We start from the raw sequence: 20,999 nt of genomic DNA on the forward strand, positions 1-20,999 counted from the left end.
ATGGGGCATCTTATAGATGAAGAATGAGAAACAAGCATGTGCAGGGTCATGGGTCATTGTGAGACCTTCCTGAAACTTGGTCTGATACGTCAAGCAACATAGAAGAGTCTGTTCCAAACTTGTGTACATTTGTGCATGAAGACCGTGCTTTTCTCCCTTGAGGTGATGTGCAGCTCCTCAACAACCCTGGTAGACCTAACTGTGCTGCAACATCTGATGGCTGAGTTATTCAGTTTTCATTCCAACATATGCAGAAGCTTCCACCATAATTTTAGATGGAAAATTCAATTCTATGAGTTAAAACAGCAACCTTCTACCTAAACCTATGACATTTGGTTACTGGCCCAGTTACTAGAGTTAACAGCTTCTCTCCAAGAACACAACTACATGAGCTCCATCAGAATCCACTTAAATCAAAAGGGATCCTTTCTACAATCTTTGAACTGCAACTGAGCAGAACCTTGAAGCTGTTTCTCAAAAGATCACTACAATGTAATTTGTTATCTTGCGCTAATAATCAATTTATATCTCCTGCATAAAGAAATTTCATTTTCCAGGTTTCCAGTTGCCATAAAAGTCCCTTTGGTTATGAAGACAGAGACAGTACAGCCAGAGACGCTGAGAAACGACTGGGACAATCTTTTGCCTGACTAACAAGAACAGAATGCAGGAGGCTGCTCAATGCTGCATGGTTAAATTCAAGCAAAGCCATCAATTGAAAGGGAGAACCATTGGTCATTAATTTACATTTTATGCAGAAACAAATTGTACTGAATGAAATGACAGATTCTCATCATAAATCTTGCAGTGAGAAGAGTTCCAAGAATGGTCATGGTTGTTGCTCATTTGTGTATTATTGGAGAGTCACACAGAACACATGTAGGAGATGTATTACCCAATCCATATGTTAAAGGACACCCTTCGTTCCATCCCTTGGATTACGCTACCTTTCACCTGAGAAGTTAAAGCAAGGCTCTATTTACTCTCTCAGGGGGCATAAAGGATCTAATGACATCAATCAAAAAGGCAGGGATTAATAATTATGATATTTATATTTATCTTCCAATCAGTGTAAAAACACTATAAATTGGCATGCATTACACTTCATTGGCTGTAAGACACTGGGATATCCTAGGATTGTGAATTATTCCACAGCAATGCAATAGTATCTATCTCTGATAGAGCTTGGATCCAAATCCAGGAGGTGAGGGAAACCGATGGGGCTGAATGATGTCACTATACTGAAGATAATACCTATACACTAACTTGTAACACTCTGTTTTCATTCTCTGTGTGAACACAAACAGGAAAGGTTCCCTTCCCCAAAAAGCTTTGAGATTAGATCTTCATGATGCATGGGATATGGAATTAAAAGCTGCATTAAGCTGCCCTGAAAACAACCAACAAAAGGCTAATGATGTGCATCAGAGCATTCACTCTCTGAGCCACCAGCAGTCCAGAATAAAAATATCATGCAGATCTTGCTGTGTTAATTTTATTAAACCTCGCTGAATAGAAGTGAATATTTATCTATAACCATCCACAAACTGTGCTCTCAGTACTGAACAGATGTTTCTACCCTGTTTACCTTTTAGACAACTTTGTACATATTTTCAGCTACTTTTATGACTAAAGCAAGACTCTTTATATTTTACAGCACCAGAAAGAATTGCAAACTGTCAATGTGAAGATAAACATTATGAGCAACAAGTTTTTATTGCACTTAAGTAAATACAAGCTTACAAGTTCTCCTACACCAACCAGCATTTTGGAAATAACATTGAATACTATAAACTGAGTTCAATTGATAAAATAAAATAACATTCCTCTGTTGTATGAATATTGGTAAATATATATTCAAAAAGATATAATTTAGATTTTAAAAATCATTATATTCATGAAATAAATTGTACATCATCTATAATATCAGATGATAACATGCATGAAATAATTCTCTGGCTATTTGAATAACGTGCATAACATTATTTTGAATTAATTGTTGACACAGGCTTTAAAAACAGGATACACATAAACTTCAAGTTATAATCCTGCATTATATGAGGGGATAATAACTGTACAAAAAGCTGGTTCCTCAAATTAAGAATACAAACAATTCCAACAGGTATATAATTTTGAAATAAAAGCAGAAAATGCTGGAAATATTCAGAAGGTCAGGCAGCATTGATGGAGAGAAAAGAAGAGTTAACATATCAAGGTGATGACATTTCAGCAGTTCCATTGGCACCTGACCTGCTGAATATTTCTCAGTATTTTTTTATTTTCATTTCATATTTCAAGCAAGTGCTTTTTTTCTTTTAATTCTATTTTGTTTATAATATTTTAATCAGCTACACACTCAATCATTCTGTATAAGCATTACAAGCTTCACATTTTGAATATTTTTTCTCTCTATACTTATTTTTTTCCAATGATTCAATTACGGATTACAGAATAGAAGGGAGAAAGTAAAACAAGTTATATTCAAATCCAGGTACTGGATCTCATATTCTGTGTCAAGACTGTGTCAAACTACAATCCATCCTCAATGTGCACAGATAGGTTAGAAATTGACAGTAATTATTGTAAGCAACACTAAAAAATCTGAGCAACATATTGTTACAGAGCACAAATAGTTTAGAGTCAGCAGCACCTTGCTTGTATCAACAGTCTTGACACAATAAGGACCTACAGCGTCTCCTTCCCAGGTGTAAGCCTTATGAGAAAAGAGTCATAAAATTGCTGGAGGGAGTCCAAGCTGAAAAATAACCAGATTTGAAGGGACATGGAGTGTACAAATTTCAGATTAAAAGGAATGGGTATAATATATTTGGAATGGAGCATATCATACCACAATAGAGACACAAGAGACTGCAGATGCTGGAACCTGGAGCAACACACACAAAAAGCTGGAGGAACTCAGCAGGTCAGGCAGCATCTATGGAGGGAAATGGACAGTCCAGATGAAGGAGCTTGACCTGAAACATTGACTGTCCACTTCTCTCCATAGATGCTTCCTGACCCTGCAGCTTTTTGTGTGCTGCTCCATATCATACCACAGTTCTTTGGGAAGTCATTCATCATAACACATGAAACTGATAAAGGTTTGTATGTGTCTTTTGAATTAAAATGTGCTTTACTTTAAAACATATTTAAATGTTAGTTTTAAAATTATGCTAGTTGATCAAATAATCCAAAAAATTACTTCTTACTTTGATGCAATTTGAACAAGAGAGGTGATTAATAGATATTTTGATGATATTCCTGGTTCTTTATTCACCAACTTTAGTTTAAAATGTATTAAAATTCTGGTTATGTTAATATGTGCCATACATAGTTTAGTGATAATAGGCAATTAATTCATCAATTGTTGGAGTAGTAACATGTGCACAGTGAAAGTTACAGCAATCTAGGAAGCAGCTTCAAGTTCCTTGTAGCAATTCTCAAGGTAATTGTAAATTATTTTAAACAACTTCTGCCAGGATTCACGGATCTCAGGTGTAAAGCTGGTTCCCAATGACTCTGTCAGAATGTTGATGATTACATTAAATATAACCTGCAGTAACAAAAAAAAAGAAAGATGTGAGAATGGAAAAGGCTTCTGTTTGGCTTAGAGGAAAGTGAATACACTTTACATCATTTTAACTGGTGTATCTATCTGCCTTCAATTCATTAATATCATGACCTTGGCTTGCAAGCTAATGAGTAATGGATACACACAAGGGATTGGGAAGTGGAGGATGGAATTAATACAGGGAAGTGAGAAATGGTCCATTCTCAAAAACAGAAATCATGATGGGCCTTATAATCTGAATGGCACAATTCTAAATGGGCACAGGAGAGGGGCATGGAGAGTTATCTACCAAGATCTTTAAAGCTGGCTTTTCTCAGTTCCAATGAAACGTCATTGACCTGAAACAATGATAACTGATACTTTCTCCACAGATACTATCTGACCTGCTAAGTATCTTTAGCATTTCTGTTTGCTTTGAAGGTGGCAGAACAGGTTCATAATGCTGTGAAAAAGGACATAAAAAATTCTGGGTTTCATAAGTGGAGGTCACGTGCACAAAGATAGTGAAGATATGGTTCATCTTTATAAATCATTTGGGAATATTGAGTCTAGTGCAGGGCATCAGATTATTGGAAGTTTCTTAGAGAGGGTGCAGAGAAAATTTATTCAAATAACATCAAGTATGAGGGATCAGTTATGTGGAGAGACCAGTAGAGCGAGATTATTCTTCTTAGACCACTGTATGTTATCATTGATAAAACTGTTTCAAACTCTGTGGTTATGATATATAGAAAGCTTCCATAAAGAGAAGCATTGATAGCCAGTGGGTATAAAAGAATAAAATCTAAGGAGAACTTTTTTTTTACACATACTGTTATGAATGTGAATGTATTGACTGAATGAATGGTAGAAGCAGATTTACTAATAACATTCACTGGGAAGTTGGACAGAACACTTGAAAAATTAAAAGTTGCTGTAGAACGGACTACTTCGGCAGTTCAGGCATCTTATGTGCTGAGTGCTTCTCCAATTCTAAAAGTCAAGTGTCAAAACTTTGCTGGAACAACTTAACTGGGGAAGTGGCTAGCTCTAGTTCTCAGATCACCAGTAATACAGCTGGCTCAGAAGAGGAAAGTGAATACACCTTACATCATTTTAACTGGTGTATCCATCTGCCTTCAATTCATTAATATCATGACCTTGGCATGACATTTGCTGCTTTAACTCAATGAGCAAAGTTGACTTGTCGCTAGGACTTATGATGGTGGAGACCTTAAGAAAAAGTCAAGTTGCATTATTTACTCAACGTTCTAAATTGATGGCACTTGTGCATACTTTTGTTTAGATTTACATGTTATCCTCTACCATATCTGGGTAACAGGATGCCCTTCAAGTTTACTCCTCCTGCTGGTCAATCTACTATCACTGGTTATGGTACAGTCCAATTCACAGTCATAGAGTAATGAATTCTTATAACATGGGAACAGATCCACCATCAAGCACCCATTCACACTAATCTTACATTAACCCCATTTTATTTTCCCCACATTCCCATCAAGTCCTCCCCAGATTCGACCATTCACCTACACTAGGGGCAATTTACAATGGCCAATTAATTTACCGACCTGCACAAATTTGGGATGTGGGAGGAACCCAGAGCACCTGGAGGAAACCCATGCGGTCACAGGGAGAATATGCAAATTGCTCACAGACAGCATCAAATATCAGGTTTGAGCCAAATCACTGGAGCTGTGAGGCAGCAACTCTTATGAGCTGCACGACTGTGCTGCACATGAATGCGTGTCTGCATAGCTTTGTCTATTTTTTGCATTGCAAGAGTCTAAGTCCTATAGATACTACGGGAAACAATCTTCAATATTGAATTACATTTAAAGAAGTGTTACCTTAATGCCCCTTGTCCTAATCATTTATTGTTTTATTACGTCATTAGCATAAGCCTTTTGCTGACAAGGTAATATAGGAATAAAATGTTAAATATTAAGGGAGCCAAAGGATATAAGGTCAGTGTGGGAAAGTAGCACTGAGGTAACAGATCTGCCATGATCTTTTTTAATGACAGGGCAGAAATGAGAGGCCAAATGGCCTACTCCTGCTATTTTTAATGTTCTTATGAAATTACCTTATTCTTAAATATCAAACAGTGGCTTTTTAAAAACATTTTCTCAGTGTTTAAACTCAAAAAAATTGTATTTATCATTACAATACAAATGTTAAGTGTACAAAACAGAGCCCAAACAACACATTAGTCATAGCATTTTCAGTAATTACAAAGCAAGTCATGCAGTACAGACAATGATATGGAGTGCACCAGAAATTAAAAGATGCTGAAAACTAAAAGAAGCTATTAGACCATTAAATGAACAGTATATTTTAAGTTATAACATGTATTGGGGTGATATAGTAGCATAATAATCATTTCAGATGATATAATTATTTGGATTTTGTTTTCACCAATTATGATTCTAACAAAAATAGACTAATTTATTGTTTGGCAATTATCTGAGACATCCATTATTTCCTAAATGGTTTCTAATCTGTTATTTTTCAATTTATCTACCAACTGTAGCTACTTTTTATGGGCATGTTGTATTAGATACTGCTGAATCAAGCCACACAGTTAACATTTTAAAGTTATGAGATTGATTAAGCAATAATATTTGGTTTGTTTATTTGTAATTAAACATTTACATATTATTAACCTAGCCTGGATAGACTTTACACAAAAGAGTGCACTTACATACTTGTTTTCAAGCTAGTTTTAATTTTGCTTATTGACATCTGTAGAGATTCACAAACTTCATGTCTTTGCCACCAAACATACCTCTCTCCTTGGCAACTGACTGAGAACTAACCAGACTGTTCATAAACCTGATGTATACTTCAATTAAAGGACCAAATATCAGTAGTACTACTAAAACTTCTATAACATTGTCTGACTCCTACCCTTCCTCAGTTCTTCTGCTGTTGACAAGCCCATTCACTACTTTTTGGCTTCTAGAGTTGTCTTTTCCAAAGAATTTCTTACCAGTTACCCATCTTCCACTGTCCACACACTTAAAGCCATCCAAATCTCAGCTGCTGGTAGTCTGATTTCCGCCAGGTCACTGCTACCCAGCAACCACATGTTTGCTGATCTGTTCTGAATCCTGATTTGACAATACCTCAATTTAACTATTCCTGTCCTCCTTTTAAAACCAATTCTCTCCTGGCCTCCAAAACATCCCCAGCTCAGATATATGTGCTCCTCTGATTCTGACCTTTTGCACATCCCCAATTTAATCCCTCCATTATCAGAGACTATGCCTTCAGCTGCTGAAACCTTTCTTCCCTAAACCTCTCCACTGCTCTTTCTTCTTTTAAGATGATAACTAAAATTGTTCTTTTGGACTAGGCCTTTTGTCATCTGCCCCACTGATTCCTTATTTGACACAATGTCTAATTTTGTTTGGTAATGTTCATATAAAGAACAATGCAATAATGGTTCTATATAGATACAAATTTTGTTGAGACTTGTCAGCTTTCTTTTCATCAAACTGTATAAATTGCAAATTCATAGGGAAAATAGAGAAATACACTGCACAAATCAGAGACTTACCTGAAAGTTCTGTACCTCCACTTTATGCTGATAAATGTGCCTTTCTGCCAACTTTGTCAAAATGACACAGGCTGCATTCCAGTCATCCAGATTCTCCATGATGTCATTCAACCGGTTCATCACTGCCTTACCATGTCTCTTGATCTGAGTCGATTTTTGCATTTCTTCTGGAGTTGAAATGTTCTTAAAAGTTTTGAAGTACTTCTTTGTTTCAGGGTGATCTGTGAACAATCTGATTCATACAAGTTAAATATATTTTTAATTCATTGGCAATAAAATTACTGAGGTGCTTTTAACCAAAATAAAGCTGTGTTACTTTCAATCGAATATAAAGTGATAAAAAACAATGACGTTCAGAGATAACTTTTATATTTTTAAAATCTGATAGTTAATATTGCAAAGTAGAAAACAGCAATAAATCATCAAGAAAGATAATAGTACCTGATTACACTCTCCACATCTCCAAATACTTATATGTAGAGAGGAGGAATGAAAGAGTCAGACAACTGGAAAAGAAGAGGAAGAGAACAGAGGTGGCAGCGGAGAAAACAATCAGTCCATTGGGCATCACAGAGATTAACAGGTCAGGTATTTCCAGAGCTCAGATGATAGCTGTCTCTCATAGAATAATGCAGTACAGTAAGGAGGCTATTGGTTTCTAAAAGGAGGCATTGGTTTCATTTGCAGAATGCCCATAAATAGTCGGGAGATTACATTATCCATTGAGAAAGCAGGCAATATTATTATGCTGAAGCTACAAAGCTGTGAAGAATGCAAATGTTGAACAAAATGGTCAGCAGGTTCAAATATTCAAAAACAAAGAATCTTAGGGTCATAAGAAAAACTTGTGAGCTACTGAGGCAGAGAAATATAAGAAATGGTAGGAGGAATCAGTGAAACTGGCAGCTTTCCATATGAATAGATTTCCATATGTAGTAGGATGATAATCATGAAAATTGAATTGGTTCAATGCCACCTAAAGAAATCTAACATAGATTTAAAGAAAAGAAATTGGAACTCATCTACTACAATAGTACAACAGTGGTAATTATGTGAATAATGGCTTTTCATTGTTTGCAACTTATGTTTTCAGAAGGTTTTAACAAACTTGCAAATATATAATTTTTAAAGATGGTTAAGGATCATGCAACTATTAACAATTTATCTAACTAAATAATGAATGGTATATTGTTCAATAAGAGCATTGTTTGACATTAGCAGGGAACCTTTTTTACCTCGCCTCTTCTTTCATTAATCATAAGTATATGGTGATGAATTATTCCAGAAATAATACTCAAATATTTAATAATCACATTCACCCAAATAGCTAGACAAGAACCCTGGAGATATATTGATAGCACTCAATTTAGTGGATGAATTATGAAATATGAAGATACACTTTGGTTTAACTGGATGTACATTATCATATATTATAATGTACATGAAACATCTATGCATAATGAAGTCAATTAGCAAAGTTAAACAAGGAAAGGGCATTAAATGCATACTGAATATTCAGTTGATGTGGTACATCATGACTTTGCGCTGCAGTGCAAGATCCCCAAGGTGGCAGTTTGCTTGAGAGAGAATTCTTTAAAGCATTATCAGTAAGACCATGCAAGTAATTTGATGAGACTCAAGTGAACATTACTTTAAGTAAAACCAAGCTGACGTCATGATGCTGCATGAATAATGGCATAGTCACACGTGCAACAATGAGTTGCACATAGCTTTGTGATTTTCTCAACATACAATTCCATTCTGCTGGTTGATACCAGTGCTGCATTGTTTCCAGAGTGGCAGTCTATACACACATGAACATTTTTGACACAAGCTGCAAGAACCACCATATTACTCCAGGTATTATCATGTGCACGCTAATAGCTTCTGGAAGTATTGAAGTAAATAGATCTTGTTCTCAGTCAGCAAGCAACACTGATTAGACACCAGCACAGATATTTTGAAGCTCAGTGCACCTGCTGATATGTTATGACTGAACAAACATTTGGCAGTATCAAAAAGGAACCACTGCTGATGAAATGTAAAGGGATAATTAACTACTTAATGATTTCTCATAGCTAATGCTTTGATCAATCAAGCACTTGGCAATTTCTAGACTTCTTTAAAATTCTAAAACCTTGGGGTGGAGTGGGTTTAAAATTCCTAAAATCTATATGGAAAGAGGTAACCAAGAGGATTGATGAGGTCTATATGGACCTTAGCAAGGCCTTTGACAAGGTCCCACATGGAAGGCTTGTTTGGATGTTAGATCACAAGGGATCCAGGGAGAGATAGCTAATTGGATACATAATTGACCTGAAGGTAGGAAGCAAAGGGTGATAGTGAAAGGTTGTTTTTCAGACTGGAACCTGTGACCAGTGGTGCGCCATAGGGATCGACGCTGGGCACACTGTTGTTTGTCATTTATATAAATGATTTGGATGAGAATGTACAAGGCATGTAGCACAAAACAAGAGGCTGAAGGAACTCAGTGGGTCAGGCAGCATCTGTGGAGGAAAATGGAAATCGAGGGGAGAAAGCCAGTACAAAAAGGTGAAGGGATGGGGTGGAGCAAAAGTTAGCAAGTGATGGATGGATCCAGGTGAGGAGGTCAAGTCCGGGATCCAGGTCAGGAGATCTCCCCTCTATCTTTCAGTCCAGATGAAGGGTCTCGACCTGAAACATCAACTGTCCATTTCCCTCCACAGGTGCTGTCTGACCCGCTGACTTCTTCCAGCATTTTGTTTTATTGCTCAAGATTCCAGCATCTGCAGTCTCTGTGGTTCCATATACAAAGCATTAGTAAGTTCACAGATGATACTAAAATAGGTGGTTTTGTAGACAGTGAAGGTTATCAAAAATTACAGGGGGATCTTGATCAGCTCGGTAAGTAGGCTGAGGAATGACAGATGGCGTTCAATTCAGCTACGTACGAGGTGTTGCATTTTGGGAAGTCAAACCAGGGTAGGACTTTCACAGTCCTGGGAAATGTTGTTGAACAGAGGAACCAAGCCATGCAAGTACACAGTTCCCTGAAATTGGCGTCACAGGTAGACATGACATTGAAGAAGGCTTTTGGGATGCTGACCTTCATCAGCTAGGGCATTGATATAGGAGTTTGGAAGTTATGTTGCAGTTGTACAAGATGTTGGTGAGTTTGCTCTTGGAGTACTGTGTACCCTTTGGGTTGCCCTGTTATAGGAAAGACATCATTAAGCTGGAAAGAGTGCAAAGAGGATTTGCAAGGATGTTGCCAGGACTGGAAGTCCTGAGTTATAGGGAGAGCTTGTGCAGGCTAGGACTTTGTTCCTTGGAGCGAAGGAGAATGGAGGGTGCCCTTATAGAGGTGTATAAAATCATGAGGCAAAGAGATAAGGTGAATGCACACAGTCTTTTTTTCCAGGGAAAAGGAATCAAAAACTAGAGGGCACAGATTTAAGGTGAGAGGGGAAAGATTTAAAATGGACCTGAGAGGTAACTTCTTCACACAGAGGGTGGTGCGTATATGGAATGAGCTGCCAGAGAAAAGGGTTGAGGCAGGTATAGGAAAAAGATAGGAAAAGTTTAGAAGGATCTGGACCAAATGCAGGCAAATGGGACTGGCTTAGATGGGCATCTTTGTTGGCATGGACAAGTTGGGCCGAAGGGCCTGTTTCCATGCTGTATTATTCTATGACCTCCATGAGTGGAGTGAGTTTAGAATTCCTAAAGCCTGTATGGAATGGAGTGCAGTGGAGTGAGTGAGAGAGAGAGAGAGAGAGAGAGAAAGTGAGAGAGGCTTAGTGCTGATTTCAAATTTTAGTTGCTTCCAGATATAGATGAATCAGGTGGCATTCTCCTTGGAATTATGGATAAATGGGAGAAGAGAAGAGCATAATAAAGAATCTAGAACAGGAAGGAGGTGGTGGGGATTGGGTGGGGGTGGAGGGGCATGGGATGCTGGGGGGGGCGGGGGGGTGGTTGTCACGTGGAAGGTTTGATTAGGAGGTCTTAAGTCCATACAGTGTTGAGGGAGCCATTCATCTCAGCAAGGAACAATATGTTTCAGAAAGGGCATTCTCACTGAACTCCCATACCTTCTCCAAGCACAAGTAAAACCACAGAGCAGGGCAGGGACTGCATCGTCGGTGGCTGACATGGTGACCACAGCCACAAACCTTTGCACATTTTGATCCTTCCAGTTCTGACCTGGAGATATCTGCAACTTCACAATTTGCTGTAATATGAACAAGGTACCATGAAGATCACTAGTGCCCTCTATTCCAAAAAGAGCTGAATACATTTTGTTTGCAAGCAAACTGAATACCTGGTTCAAGAGGATTGCTGGCTTCCCCACAGCAGAGGGGGACTACAGTTAGCACGTATGTTGCTTTGCGGGAAACCCACACAATCTGGAGATGTACTGCAAGTGCAAGGGGTTCCTCATCTTCGACATCCAGAGACATTGAACCAAGCGGATCAATGGCTGGCATTCTGATAGCAGTTATGATGCCTTCATTGAGCCACAAAGATAAACCAAAGGGTGGTCAGACAGCAAGAAGGAGACAATGTGCTGAAAACTTGGTTTGGGACTCTTGTATGTGACCTACACATATAGGGGCAACAACCATCCAACAAAAGCAATGTTGCTACATCAGATGTGATTAAATAGACATTGGAATGCTGACACACTTCCACTGCCTGGCTTGGACGACTTCAGAAGAACCCTGCAGCACTTGGCAGAGAAGATATAAAGATTTGCGATCGGCTCTTGCCTGCCACTGAGCCTCACTTACATGAGAGTGGAGTCTTTGCCACCAGCTGCCTGGAAAGTGGTGGAAGACCAGCCAGAGGAGAAAGAATAAGAGGAGGAAAATGTTCAGGAGGAAGAGGAAGAAAGGGAAGAGCGAGATACCATCAAACACAAACATAACCTTATTTTGTCCCTGTTACTGATCATTATACTGCAAAATGTAAAGCTAACAATAAATAAATATTCCAAAGCAAAATCAAAAATCAAAACATATCAAACTGTACTGAAGTATCTACTAATCATCCTTGTGATGTCCTTAGGCTTCCACATGTTTTTGCCTCTGCTTGTACTCCCAGACAATATTCTCCCCATAACTGCACCACTGCCTCTTTGCAGGAGGCTTTAAATGGCCTTTCGGAAGTAGACCTGAACAGCTCGAAGCCAAGAAGATCTGGCTTTGAACTGCATCATTACAGCACCGGAGGCATCAGCACGAGGTTGTCTGCTGACATTAGACGTGAGTGAAGTGTCAGTACGATGGGGGATGAATGCGCTCACCCTGAAAGAGAACTGCTGCCATCTTATCTCACTGGGCTATTGCCCCTCCCCAGCTGTGGTGTCTCAACAATTCTAATAACCTGATTGGTTAAGCTACAGAATTGGAAGGCAAATTGGTAAACACTGAACACCAGTATCAGGAGCTGTAACAGGCATCTTCTAAGCATGCACTGCAACACTGAGACATTGGATGGCTGCTTATGCCACATGCAAGTTGGTCCATCCACCAACAGCTGCTACATTATAGAAAAGAGAAACAAAGGACTGCAGATGCTGGAATCTAGATGAAAAACACGATGATGCTGGAGGAACTCAGCAGGCCAGGCAGCACCTGTGGAGAAAAGCAGGCGGTCAATGTGTCGGGTCAGGACCCTTCTTCAGCACTGAAGATAGGAAAAGGCAAAGCCCAATATATAGGAGGGAAAAGCAGAGCAGTGATGGGTGAACAAAAGAGGGGAGGCAGGGTGGGCACAAGGTGTTGATAGGTATATGCAGGTAAGAGATAGTGATAGGCAGATGCGAGGAGGGGAGAGCAGATCCACTGGGGGATGAGTCAGAGGTAAGGAGGGAAAGGAAAAAACGGGGAGAAAAAAGAGAGAGGCTAGGAAGGGGAAGAAGAGAAGAAGCATGGTGAGGGGCAGGGGTTGTGGGGAAGGGGGAGAGGGGATTACCTAAAGTGGGAGAATTCAATGTTCATGCCATTAGGTTGCAAGGTTCCAAGACAGAAAATGAGGTGCTGTTCCTCCAGTTTGCACTTAGAATTCTCCTGGCAGTGGAGGAGGCCAAGGACTGACATATCAGTGATAGTGTGGGAGGGGGAGTTGAAGTGACTGGCAACGGGGAGATGTAGAACTCGGTTACGGACAGAGCGCAGGTATTCTGCGAAACAGTCACCTAGTCTGCGTTTGGTCTCACCAGTGCAGAGGAGGCCACACTTGGAGCACCGAATGCAGTAGATGATATTAAGGGAGGTGCTGGTGAACCTGTCTCACCTGAAAGGATTTGCACCTACAGCGGGGGCAATGGAAAGTTCCCGGGGTGGGAGCTGGATGGAGGGATGGGGGGAGGAGTGAACTAGGGAGTCACAGAGAGCGCGGTCCTTGCAAAAGGCAGGAGGGGGTGGGAAGGGGAAGATATGCTTGGTAGTGCACCCATGGCGGGGGGAGTAGAAATTTCCTGGGGTGGAAGCAGGATGGGTGGGGGCAGAGGGGTGAACTCAGGACCCGCGGATTGAGTGGTCCCTGTGAAAGGCAGAAAGGGGTGAGGAGGGGAAGATGCTACATTATGGTTGGATACTCAGTCGTGTTAGTGGGCATCCCACTGGAAAGCATGAGTTCTAAGCTCTGCATAAAGCCCAGTGCACAGATGGTGCTGAACTCCTCTATGCTCCCTGTGACTTCACATTCTGGCCAAACTATATTATTCCAAGTATTCCATTGTGTTTATCTATCAGGCTTCTGCTGTAGCCTGTCCCAGTGATTTACTCACGTGAATGCTCTGCAGCAAAACTTGTGTCCACTCTCATGCCCCACTATATTCCTCCCCCTGTCCTGGCTGCAGGTCACTTGTGTCTAATGTTTCACCACAAGCACATCCTTCCTACAAACTCTCCTCTAAACTATGCTGAGTTTCCAAGCTGGTCACTGTGAGCGTGAAGTTACATGGTGGTGTTTGCTCTACACTTACTTCCCTTCCATCACTGCTTGCCAAGGTTTCCGAGCTTGAGCAGCTGAAGCACAAGAGTAGGGTTGTGATGAAGTCTGGGCAAGTAAAAGGTGCATGCTTACACCAACTCTGCTGGCTGAATCAGAATGAATTGTGTGGGCAAGCGATGAGGGGGAGTTGAGGAAAGGTGAAGAGAAGGATTAAGGTGAGCATGCTCAGTTCTTCTATCATTTCAGCACCATCACCAATGGTTGTACCACTGTTGGAGAACACCATCTGCTCCATGAGGATGGAGACATGCCTCTGTGCCTGCCTCTTGCTAGTTAGCTGCTGTTGCATTCAGCCTTTCCTACAAGGGAAAGGAAATACATGTGTCACACAATGTGGTAGAGAGACAGTGTGTGTGTGTGTGTGTGTGTGTGTGTCTGTGAGATGTTTATTATCCAGCAGTGTGATTGTGTGGTCCGCAGCTGTAATGGACTTTGTAAATGCTTGGCAGGCGTTCAGGTTGCTGTGGGGGGTGGTAGGTGGGGGGCCAGGTTGGGGTCATGAATTCAGATGTGCTGGAGACCAGTGACGTAATTGGTAGGATAAGTCATCTGAATATTCAATCATGTGTGGTCACTGTACATTATTCAGTACTATATGTGCCATTAACTACCAGTAACTTCTGCTATTAACTGTCACAGTTTTCTGTTACAGCCAACTTCTGAGAGTTTATCTTGTGGATCACCTGAACCACTATGGACAGATTACACATATGTAAGTTATGTATAATTTAATTTAAGTTTCTGTTAACTTATGTTTGTCCTCGTCTTATACTATACTGTGCTGCTGCAAAAAGCTAATTTTCATGGCATTTATACCCCGTGTATTTATGCCTATGATAATAAACTTGAAATTGAACATCATTCCACCAAGGTTTCTGGTGCCACATACAAAATCTCTGAATCCATTTTCTCTGTTGAATCACACTCTGCAGTTTCCCTAACACAGCTATTTTGTTGAGTTCCTGCAAGCATCTGTTGCAGCCACAATGATGGAAGCTTGTTTACCGTACACTGCTTATTCTGAACTTGCTAACCTCCAGTGGCTGATTCTTCCAAAATGAACTAAGCTCAAAGTTCATGTACTTAGTCAAAATCAAAGTAGAGTTTAATGTCATATGCACAAGTACACATATGCACAAGTGCAATAAAAAACTTACTTGCAGTAGCCTCACAGGCACGTAGCATCTGACACACAACATTCATAAGAAAAACATAAATTAAAACATAAATTATGCAAAAAAACAACATAATTAGAACAAAAAAATCGAAGTCCATTGTTGTGCAAAGTAGTCAAAAATTTACAACTATTCCACTCTCTTTATCCACCCTATCATTACAGTTGTCTATAGCTCATAAAACCTAGAGTGCATTCTGTGGTCTAACTGTAAAACCTTGTGCATCCTTGCCTGATTCCATGCCTTAATGGATTAGGTGCTTCCCAACATTTTATTTTGCTAATTATCTCTGCATTAAACATCTCCTTCAAACAATATATTCAATCATGTATTCTGCCAATTCCCCTAATTCTTCTACTAGTACTTGGCCCATTCCCTCATGTACTGTATGGAGTGCTTCAAGACATTAAGTGATAAAGGCACTGTGACAGAGCTGGATTTTTGACAGATAAGGATATCATGGAACTGGTGCAATGAAAGATAAGGGCGTCTGAGTTACACATTCAGTCACATCCTGGTTGAATGGCAGAGCAGACTCCACGTATGAATGGCTTCTAAGGAATGTCACAGGACAACATTGCATGAATTACAAGGAACAGATTACAAATAGAAATAAAGGACACAGAATGTCAACACTGAAAATACTACAACAACCATAGTCGTCAATATTTGATAGACAATACAAGACAGAACTCAACTTCATGCCAAAAGAAAATAAATTAAGAGACATGTTTTCATTTATCTCAATAGTTGTACAAATGTGAATGAGTTTAGGATTCTAGCTCATGCTCTTAGTAAAGAAACAAACTGTGCATTAAGACTTTACAAACCTGTCATTCTTTATCTTTTCTTGGGGGGCTGGAATGGAACTTACCATTACAGAGGATGTGGTACTGGTGCAGCAGTACCTTTAGGTGTTTTTTTTTACTTGATGTGGTCTTGTAACTCTGTGGGGTGTTGGCAGTAGAGGTGAGCAGTTCAGTGAGGTCATATTGTGGACTTTGTAGAGGGTGTGGTTCCTAGAGGAAGATGCCAATTGCAGTAAGACAGAATGGAACAGCATCAATAAAGGTTTCAAGAAATGTAACAAAAATAGACAAGAGGATTAGATCAAGAAAGGCATAAGAGACAGGAATAGTGAAAAGCACATGAGATCCATATGAAGTGGATGCAGAAAGCAATAGAAGTTAACATATCAGCTCGGGCTAGGGGAAGAGATATTGTTGTGGAGAGAACTGGGCATTCAGAAATGAAGTGCGAGGAAAGTATGTAGACATCACCCAAAAAATAGACAGAATGGGAGCATTAATCATTGGCAGAATTATAACAGAATGATGGATGTGGTGAAAGCTCTGTGGGAGGATGATGCCCATAGTGTCAGTGATAACTGGTGCATAGGGTGATCAGAATTCCTGCAGATCAAAGTTGTACTACAAGTCCTAACTCCACACCAGCGGTGCAGATTGAGGGCTTAACATTCTTCTTTGAACATAGCGATTCATAATTCAAGTACAATTACATGTCTGTTAAAACAACAAGAACTTTCAACATAATCTATCAGCCTAACATTAGCTTAATATATGTCATCTGCCAATAACCGTCCACAAATCCCGCAGAGCAAAGGAAAAATATCCCGCTGTCTCTAGAAAGAACAATCTTGATCACTCACAGTGTGACCCCGTACATTGGCAGGACCTGCAGGCACATGAAAACCATTATGCAACTGATGGAAAAACAAGTTCTGCCCACAAAACTGCCAGAAAAAAAACTTTTGCAGCCAGCTAAACCACAGCTTACCCAGTTGTCAAAATGATATTCAGAAACCCTCAAGAACATTACAAAACTATTACAGATTAATCAAACTGTTTTTCCAAATAAAACACTTAAAGGAAGAAAGAAACAATTAGAATACATTTAAAAAATGTTAAAACTCATCTCAACTCTCCCAGCTCTTCTCCTCTGTTGAATTCAATGGAAGACTCAGTGTGCCAGACCAAACATGACACCAATTGTTCAGTCAGTTTCCTCTCTTCAAGTAGTGGGCTTTGCTGCAACTTTGCACTTCCATGATCGACTTGCTGATTGTACAAAGTGACCAGCAGCGCTACCTTGACCCCAAAATGCCAGCAAACAGCTGCTTGCAGGTTCATGGATTTCCCTACATTATCTGTAACCTACTTAGCATCACAGACAGTTTCTCAGCATGAAGGATAAATAGATACAAACTTTCCCAGAGTACAACTGTACCCAGATTTTGAAAATTTCACCAACATCCCTAAATCACACCTGGACTAGAATTAATAACAGAATGATGGATGTGGTGAAAGCTCTGTGGGAGGACGATGCTCATAGTGTCAGTGGTAACGAGTGCATAAGGTAATCAGAATTCCAGCAGATCAAAGTTGCACTACAGGTCCTAACTCCACAGCAGCAGTGCAGATTGAGGGCTCAACATTATTCTTTGAACAGCGATACAAAGTGGCATTCATAATTACTCCTGAGGAGGTAGAGGCGCTGGTGAGCTTTCTTGGCTCTGGCCAATTACTAGAATTACTAATCACCCACAATAAGTTTCAAAATCAGTCCAAAATCAAGCCAAGACCAGCCGTAGATTGTGGCAGGGTTCACATGCTATAACAGGCTACAAAACAAAATCGGGCAGCATTGCCAACAACAGCGCATCCCTTCCTGATGAGCTTAATACATTCGCTGCACGTTTTGAACAGAAGGGGATTGGTATGTCACCACCTACCCCAACAGCCTCCAATGCACCTGAACCCATAGTCACCATTGAGAGCGCAAGATCAGTCTTCCAGAGAGTGAACCCATGGAACGTATCTGGCCCGGATGGTGTCCCTGGCCGTGTCCTGATCAGTTGGTGGGGGTATTTGCAGACAGTTTTAACCTCTCCTGTTTCAATCTGAGGATCCCACCTGCTTTAAGAAGACCATCATCATCCCAGTACCTCAGAAAAACAAGGTAATGTGCCTTAATGACTATCAACTAGTGGTTCTAACATCTACCATCATGAAGTGCTTCAAGAGGCTGGTCATGGCACACATTAGCTCCAGCTTCCCAGTCAACTTTGACACACTGCAATTCACCCACCACCAACACAGGTCTATGGCAGATGCCATCTCCCTGGCCCTACACTCATCTCTGGAGCATCTGGACAGAAAAGACACCTATGTTAGACTGTTTTTTATTGACTACAGCTCCACCTTCAATACTATAATTCCAAGCAAACTCATCACCAAACTCCGAGACCTAGGACTCAACACCTCCCTGTGCAACTGGATCCTTGACTTCCCGACCAACAGACCGCAATCAGTGAGAATAGGCAGCAACACCTCCGTCATGATTATTCTCAACACTGGTGCCCCACAAGGCTGCGCCCTCAGCCCTCTACTCTACTCCCTATACACTCACCACTGTGTGGCTAGATTCTGCTCTAACTCCATCTACAAGTTTACAGATGATACCACCGTAAGTACAGGAAGGAGATAGAGAGCTTAGTGACATGGTGTCATGACAACAACCTTTCCCTCAATGTCAAGCAAAACAAAAGAGCTGGTCATTGACTTCAGGAAGGGGGCGGGTCACTTGCTCCTGTTTACCTCAATGGTGCTGAGGTCGAAAGGGTTGAGAGCTTCAAGTTCCTGGGAGTGAACATCACCAATAGCCTGTCCTGGACCAACCACGTAGATGCCATGGTCAAGAAAGCTCACCAGCACCTCTACTTCCTCAGGAGGCTAAAGAAATTTGACATGTCCCCTTGACACTCACCAATTTTTATCAATGCATCATAGAAAGCATCCTATCTGGATGCATCACGGCTTGGTATGGCAACTGCTCTGCCTGTGACTGCAAGAAACTGCAGAGAGTTGTGAACACAGCTCAGGACATCACAGAAACCAGCCTCCTCTCCGTAGACTCAGTCTACACTTGTCACTGCCTCAGTAAAGCAGCCAGCATAATCAAAGACCCCACCCACCCTGGACATTTTCTCTTCTCCCCTTTCCCATCAGGTAGAAGATACAAACGCCTGAAAGTACATACCACCAGGCTCAAGGACAGCTTCTATCCCACTGTTATAAGACTATTGAACTGTCCCCTAGAACAATAAGGTGGACCCTTGAACTCACAGTCTACCTCGTGATGACCTTGCACCTTATTGTCTACCTGCACTGCACTTCCTCCGTTACACTTTATTCTGTATTCTGTTATTTTTTTTCCTTGTACTACCTCAATGCGCTGTGTAATGAATTGATCTGTATGAACGGTATGCAAGTCAAGTTTTTCACTGTACCTCGGTACAAGCGACAATAATAAACCAATTCCAATTCAAACTGTAGAGAAAAAAAACACAAAATGGCATTTAAATACCTTTCCACAAGTTAGGACATACCTGTAGTGTGACAAGTAGTTAACATTAAAATTATACTGAGCAAGTTCTCTATTGTTAGTTCTCCATATTTAGCAATTTTTAACAGTTTCATTCAACTTTCCAAATTCCATTTATCATCTATGGTTCTTTCAACGTTTGGTATTTATGATTCACTAAGTATTCTAAAAAAAATGTAAGGAGCTGTACACAAACCAATAAATTGTATTGATTTGTGTACAATTTCTTACATAGTTTAAAGAATACCTAATATTTATATTCTCTTTTTAGAATACTATGTATGTATGTTCTCTTTACATCTTTTGGAGGAGGGGTAAAACCAAGGCCCCAATCCCCTCTCTGCAGAACGTGTAAGATCCCGCAACACTATTTCACAAAAGAGCAAGGCAGACATCCCTGGAATGGTAGCCAATATTTATCCTTCAATAACACCAAGACATCATTCATCTGACTATTACCTGACATTGTTGTTTGCTGAGTTATAAAACGCCAAGATTTCAAAAGTACTTAATTGGGCTTGTGAGAGGCGTTATAGAAATGCAACTCTCTTTAAGCATTTTAGCTCTATGCATTTATCTTCTACCCCTACTGAGGTTAGAAAGCGTCCTTTTCTTTAAAAGAAACCATCTCTAAAAATAGATCTTCTTACTGCCTTGACATTAATTGTGTGTTTATTTTTCTGAAAGAGGATGAGTGATATCAGTTCCTGGAGAGAAGAGTAGGGGACTCGTGTGCACTGCAGTCACCAAGAAAACAACAGGTAAAGGTTCGCCCTTACCTCAACACAACTGTCCTGCCGTTTGCTTCGGGATCCGCAAACAGCTTCTGCCAGATGCTGCGAACATGGCCTTTGTCGGCTTCTGTCAGGTCAGTCATGTCTGCAGCGATCAATGAGGGAACAGCAGGCAGCCTTTCTCTGGTACGCGGACCAGGCTGCCGGCGACTTTTAAGTTGTTACAAAGGATCCTGCAATATCACGTGTCGTCTTGGAAATCACGCCCCAGTCATTGTAGATTTCTTGTTCCGCCTCCCTCTCAGTGCATTCACCAAGGCTGAATTAGTTTTGCGCCGTTATGTTAGACGGACGTTCCAGATTGTGTGCCAGCATGCACAGAGTGCAAGTGGCTTTTTATGCATTTTAAAATTAATAACCACAAGCACTGCCTAGAAACCATCCAGAGCAGTAGGAAAGAGGGAGAGTGTCAGCGGAGGAGTGATTTGTACGCTGGAATGAACCGCACCTCGCTGGATGACATTTCTTATGTTAGGAATCCATTGCATGATTGT

At 40.4% G+C, this 20,999-nt stretch overlaps 1 protein-coding gene across 1 annotated transcript; it reads right to left on the bottom strand.

Annotated features, from left to right (window-relative positions):
- Positions 1–1,685: 1,685 nt before the first annotated feature.
- LOC127573310 (cytoglobin-2-like) lies at positions 1,686–20,764 on the bottom strand. The gene is made up of 3 exons (XM_052021373.1): positions 20,491–20,764; positions 7,128–7,359; positions 1,686–3,553 (listed from the first exon to the last, which is right to left on the bottom strand). The coding sequence occupies exons 1-3, from the start codon at positions 20,586–20,588 to the stop codon at positions 3,407–3,409; spliced, it is 477 nt and encodes a 158-aa protein (XP_051877333.1). The 5' UTR covers positions 20,589–20,764; the 3' UTR covers positions 1,686–3,406.
- Positions 20,765–20,999: the final 235 nt, after the last annotated feature.

This window comes from Pristis pectinata, chromosome 8 (genome assembly GCF_009764475.1).
Source record: "Pristis pectinata isolate sPriPec2 chromosome 8, sPriPec2.1.pri, whole genome shotgun sequence".
NCBI lineage: Eukaryota > Metazoa > Chordata > Chondrichthyes > Rhinopristiformes > Pristidae > Pristis > Pristis pectinata.

What these genes read in the sequence shown, in the direction of transcription:
- LOC127573310 (XM_052021373.1), bottom strand. Translation starts at nt 20,588, where the DNA reads ATGACTGACCTGACAGAAGCCGACAAAGGCCATGTTCGCAGCATCTGG. An exon ending in GGCAGGACAGTTGTGTTGAG is followed by an intron (nt 7,360 to 20,490) that starts GTAAGGGCGAAC and finishes TGTATGAATCAG; the next exon opens with ATTGTTCACAGATCACCCTG. An exon ending in TGGAGGTACAGAACTTTCAG is followed by an intron (nt 3,554 to 7,127) that starts GTAAGTCTCTGA and finishes TTGTTACTGCAG; the next exon opens with GTTATATTTAATGTAATCAT.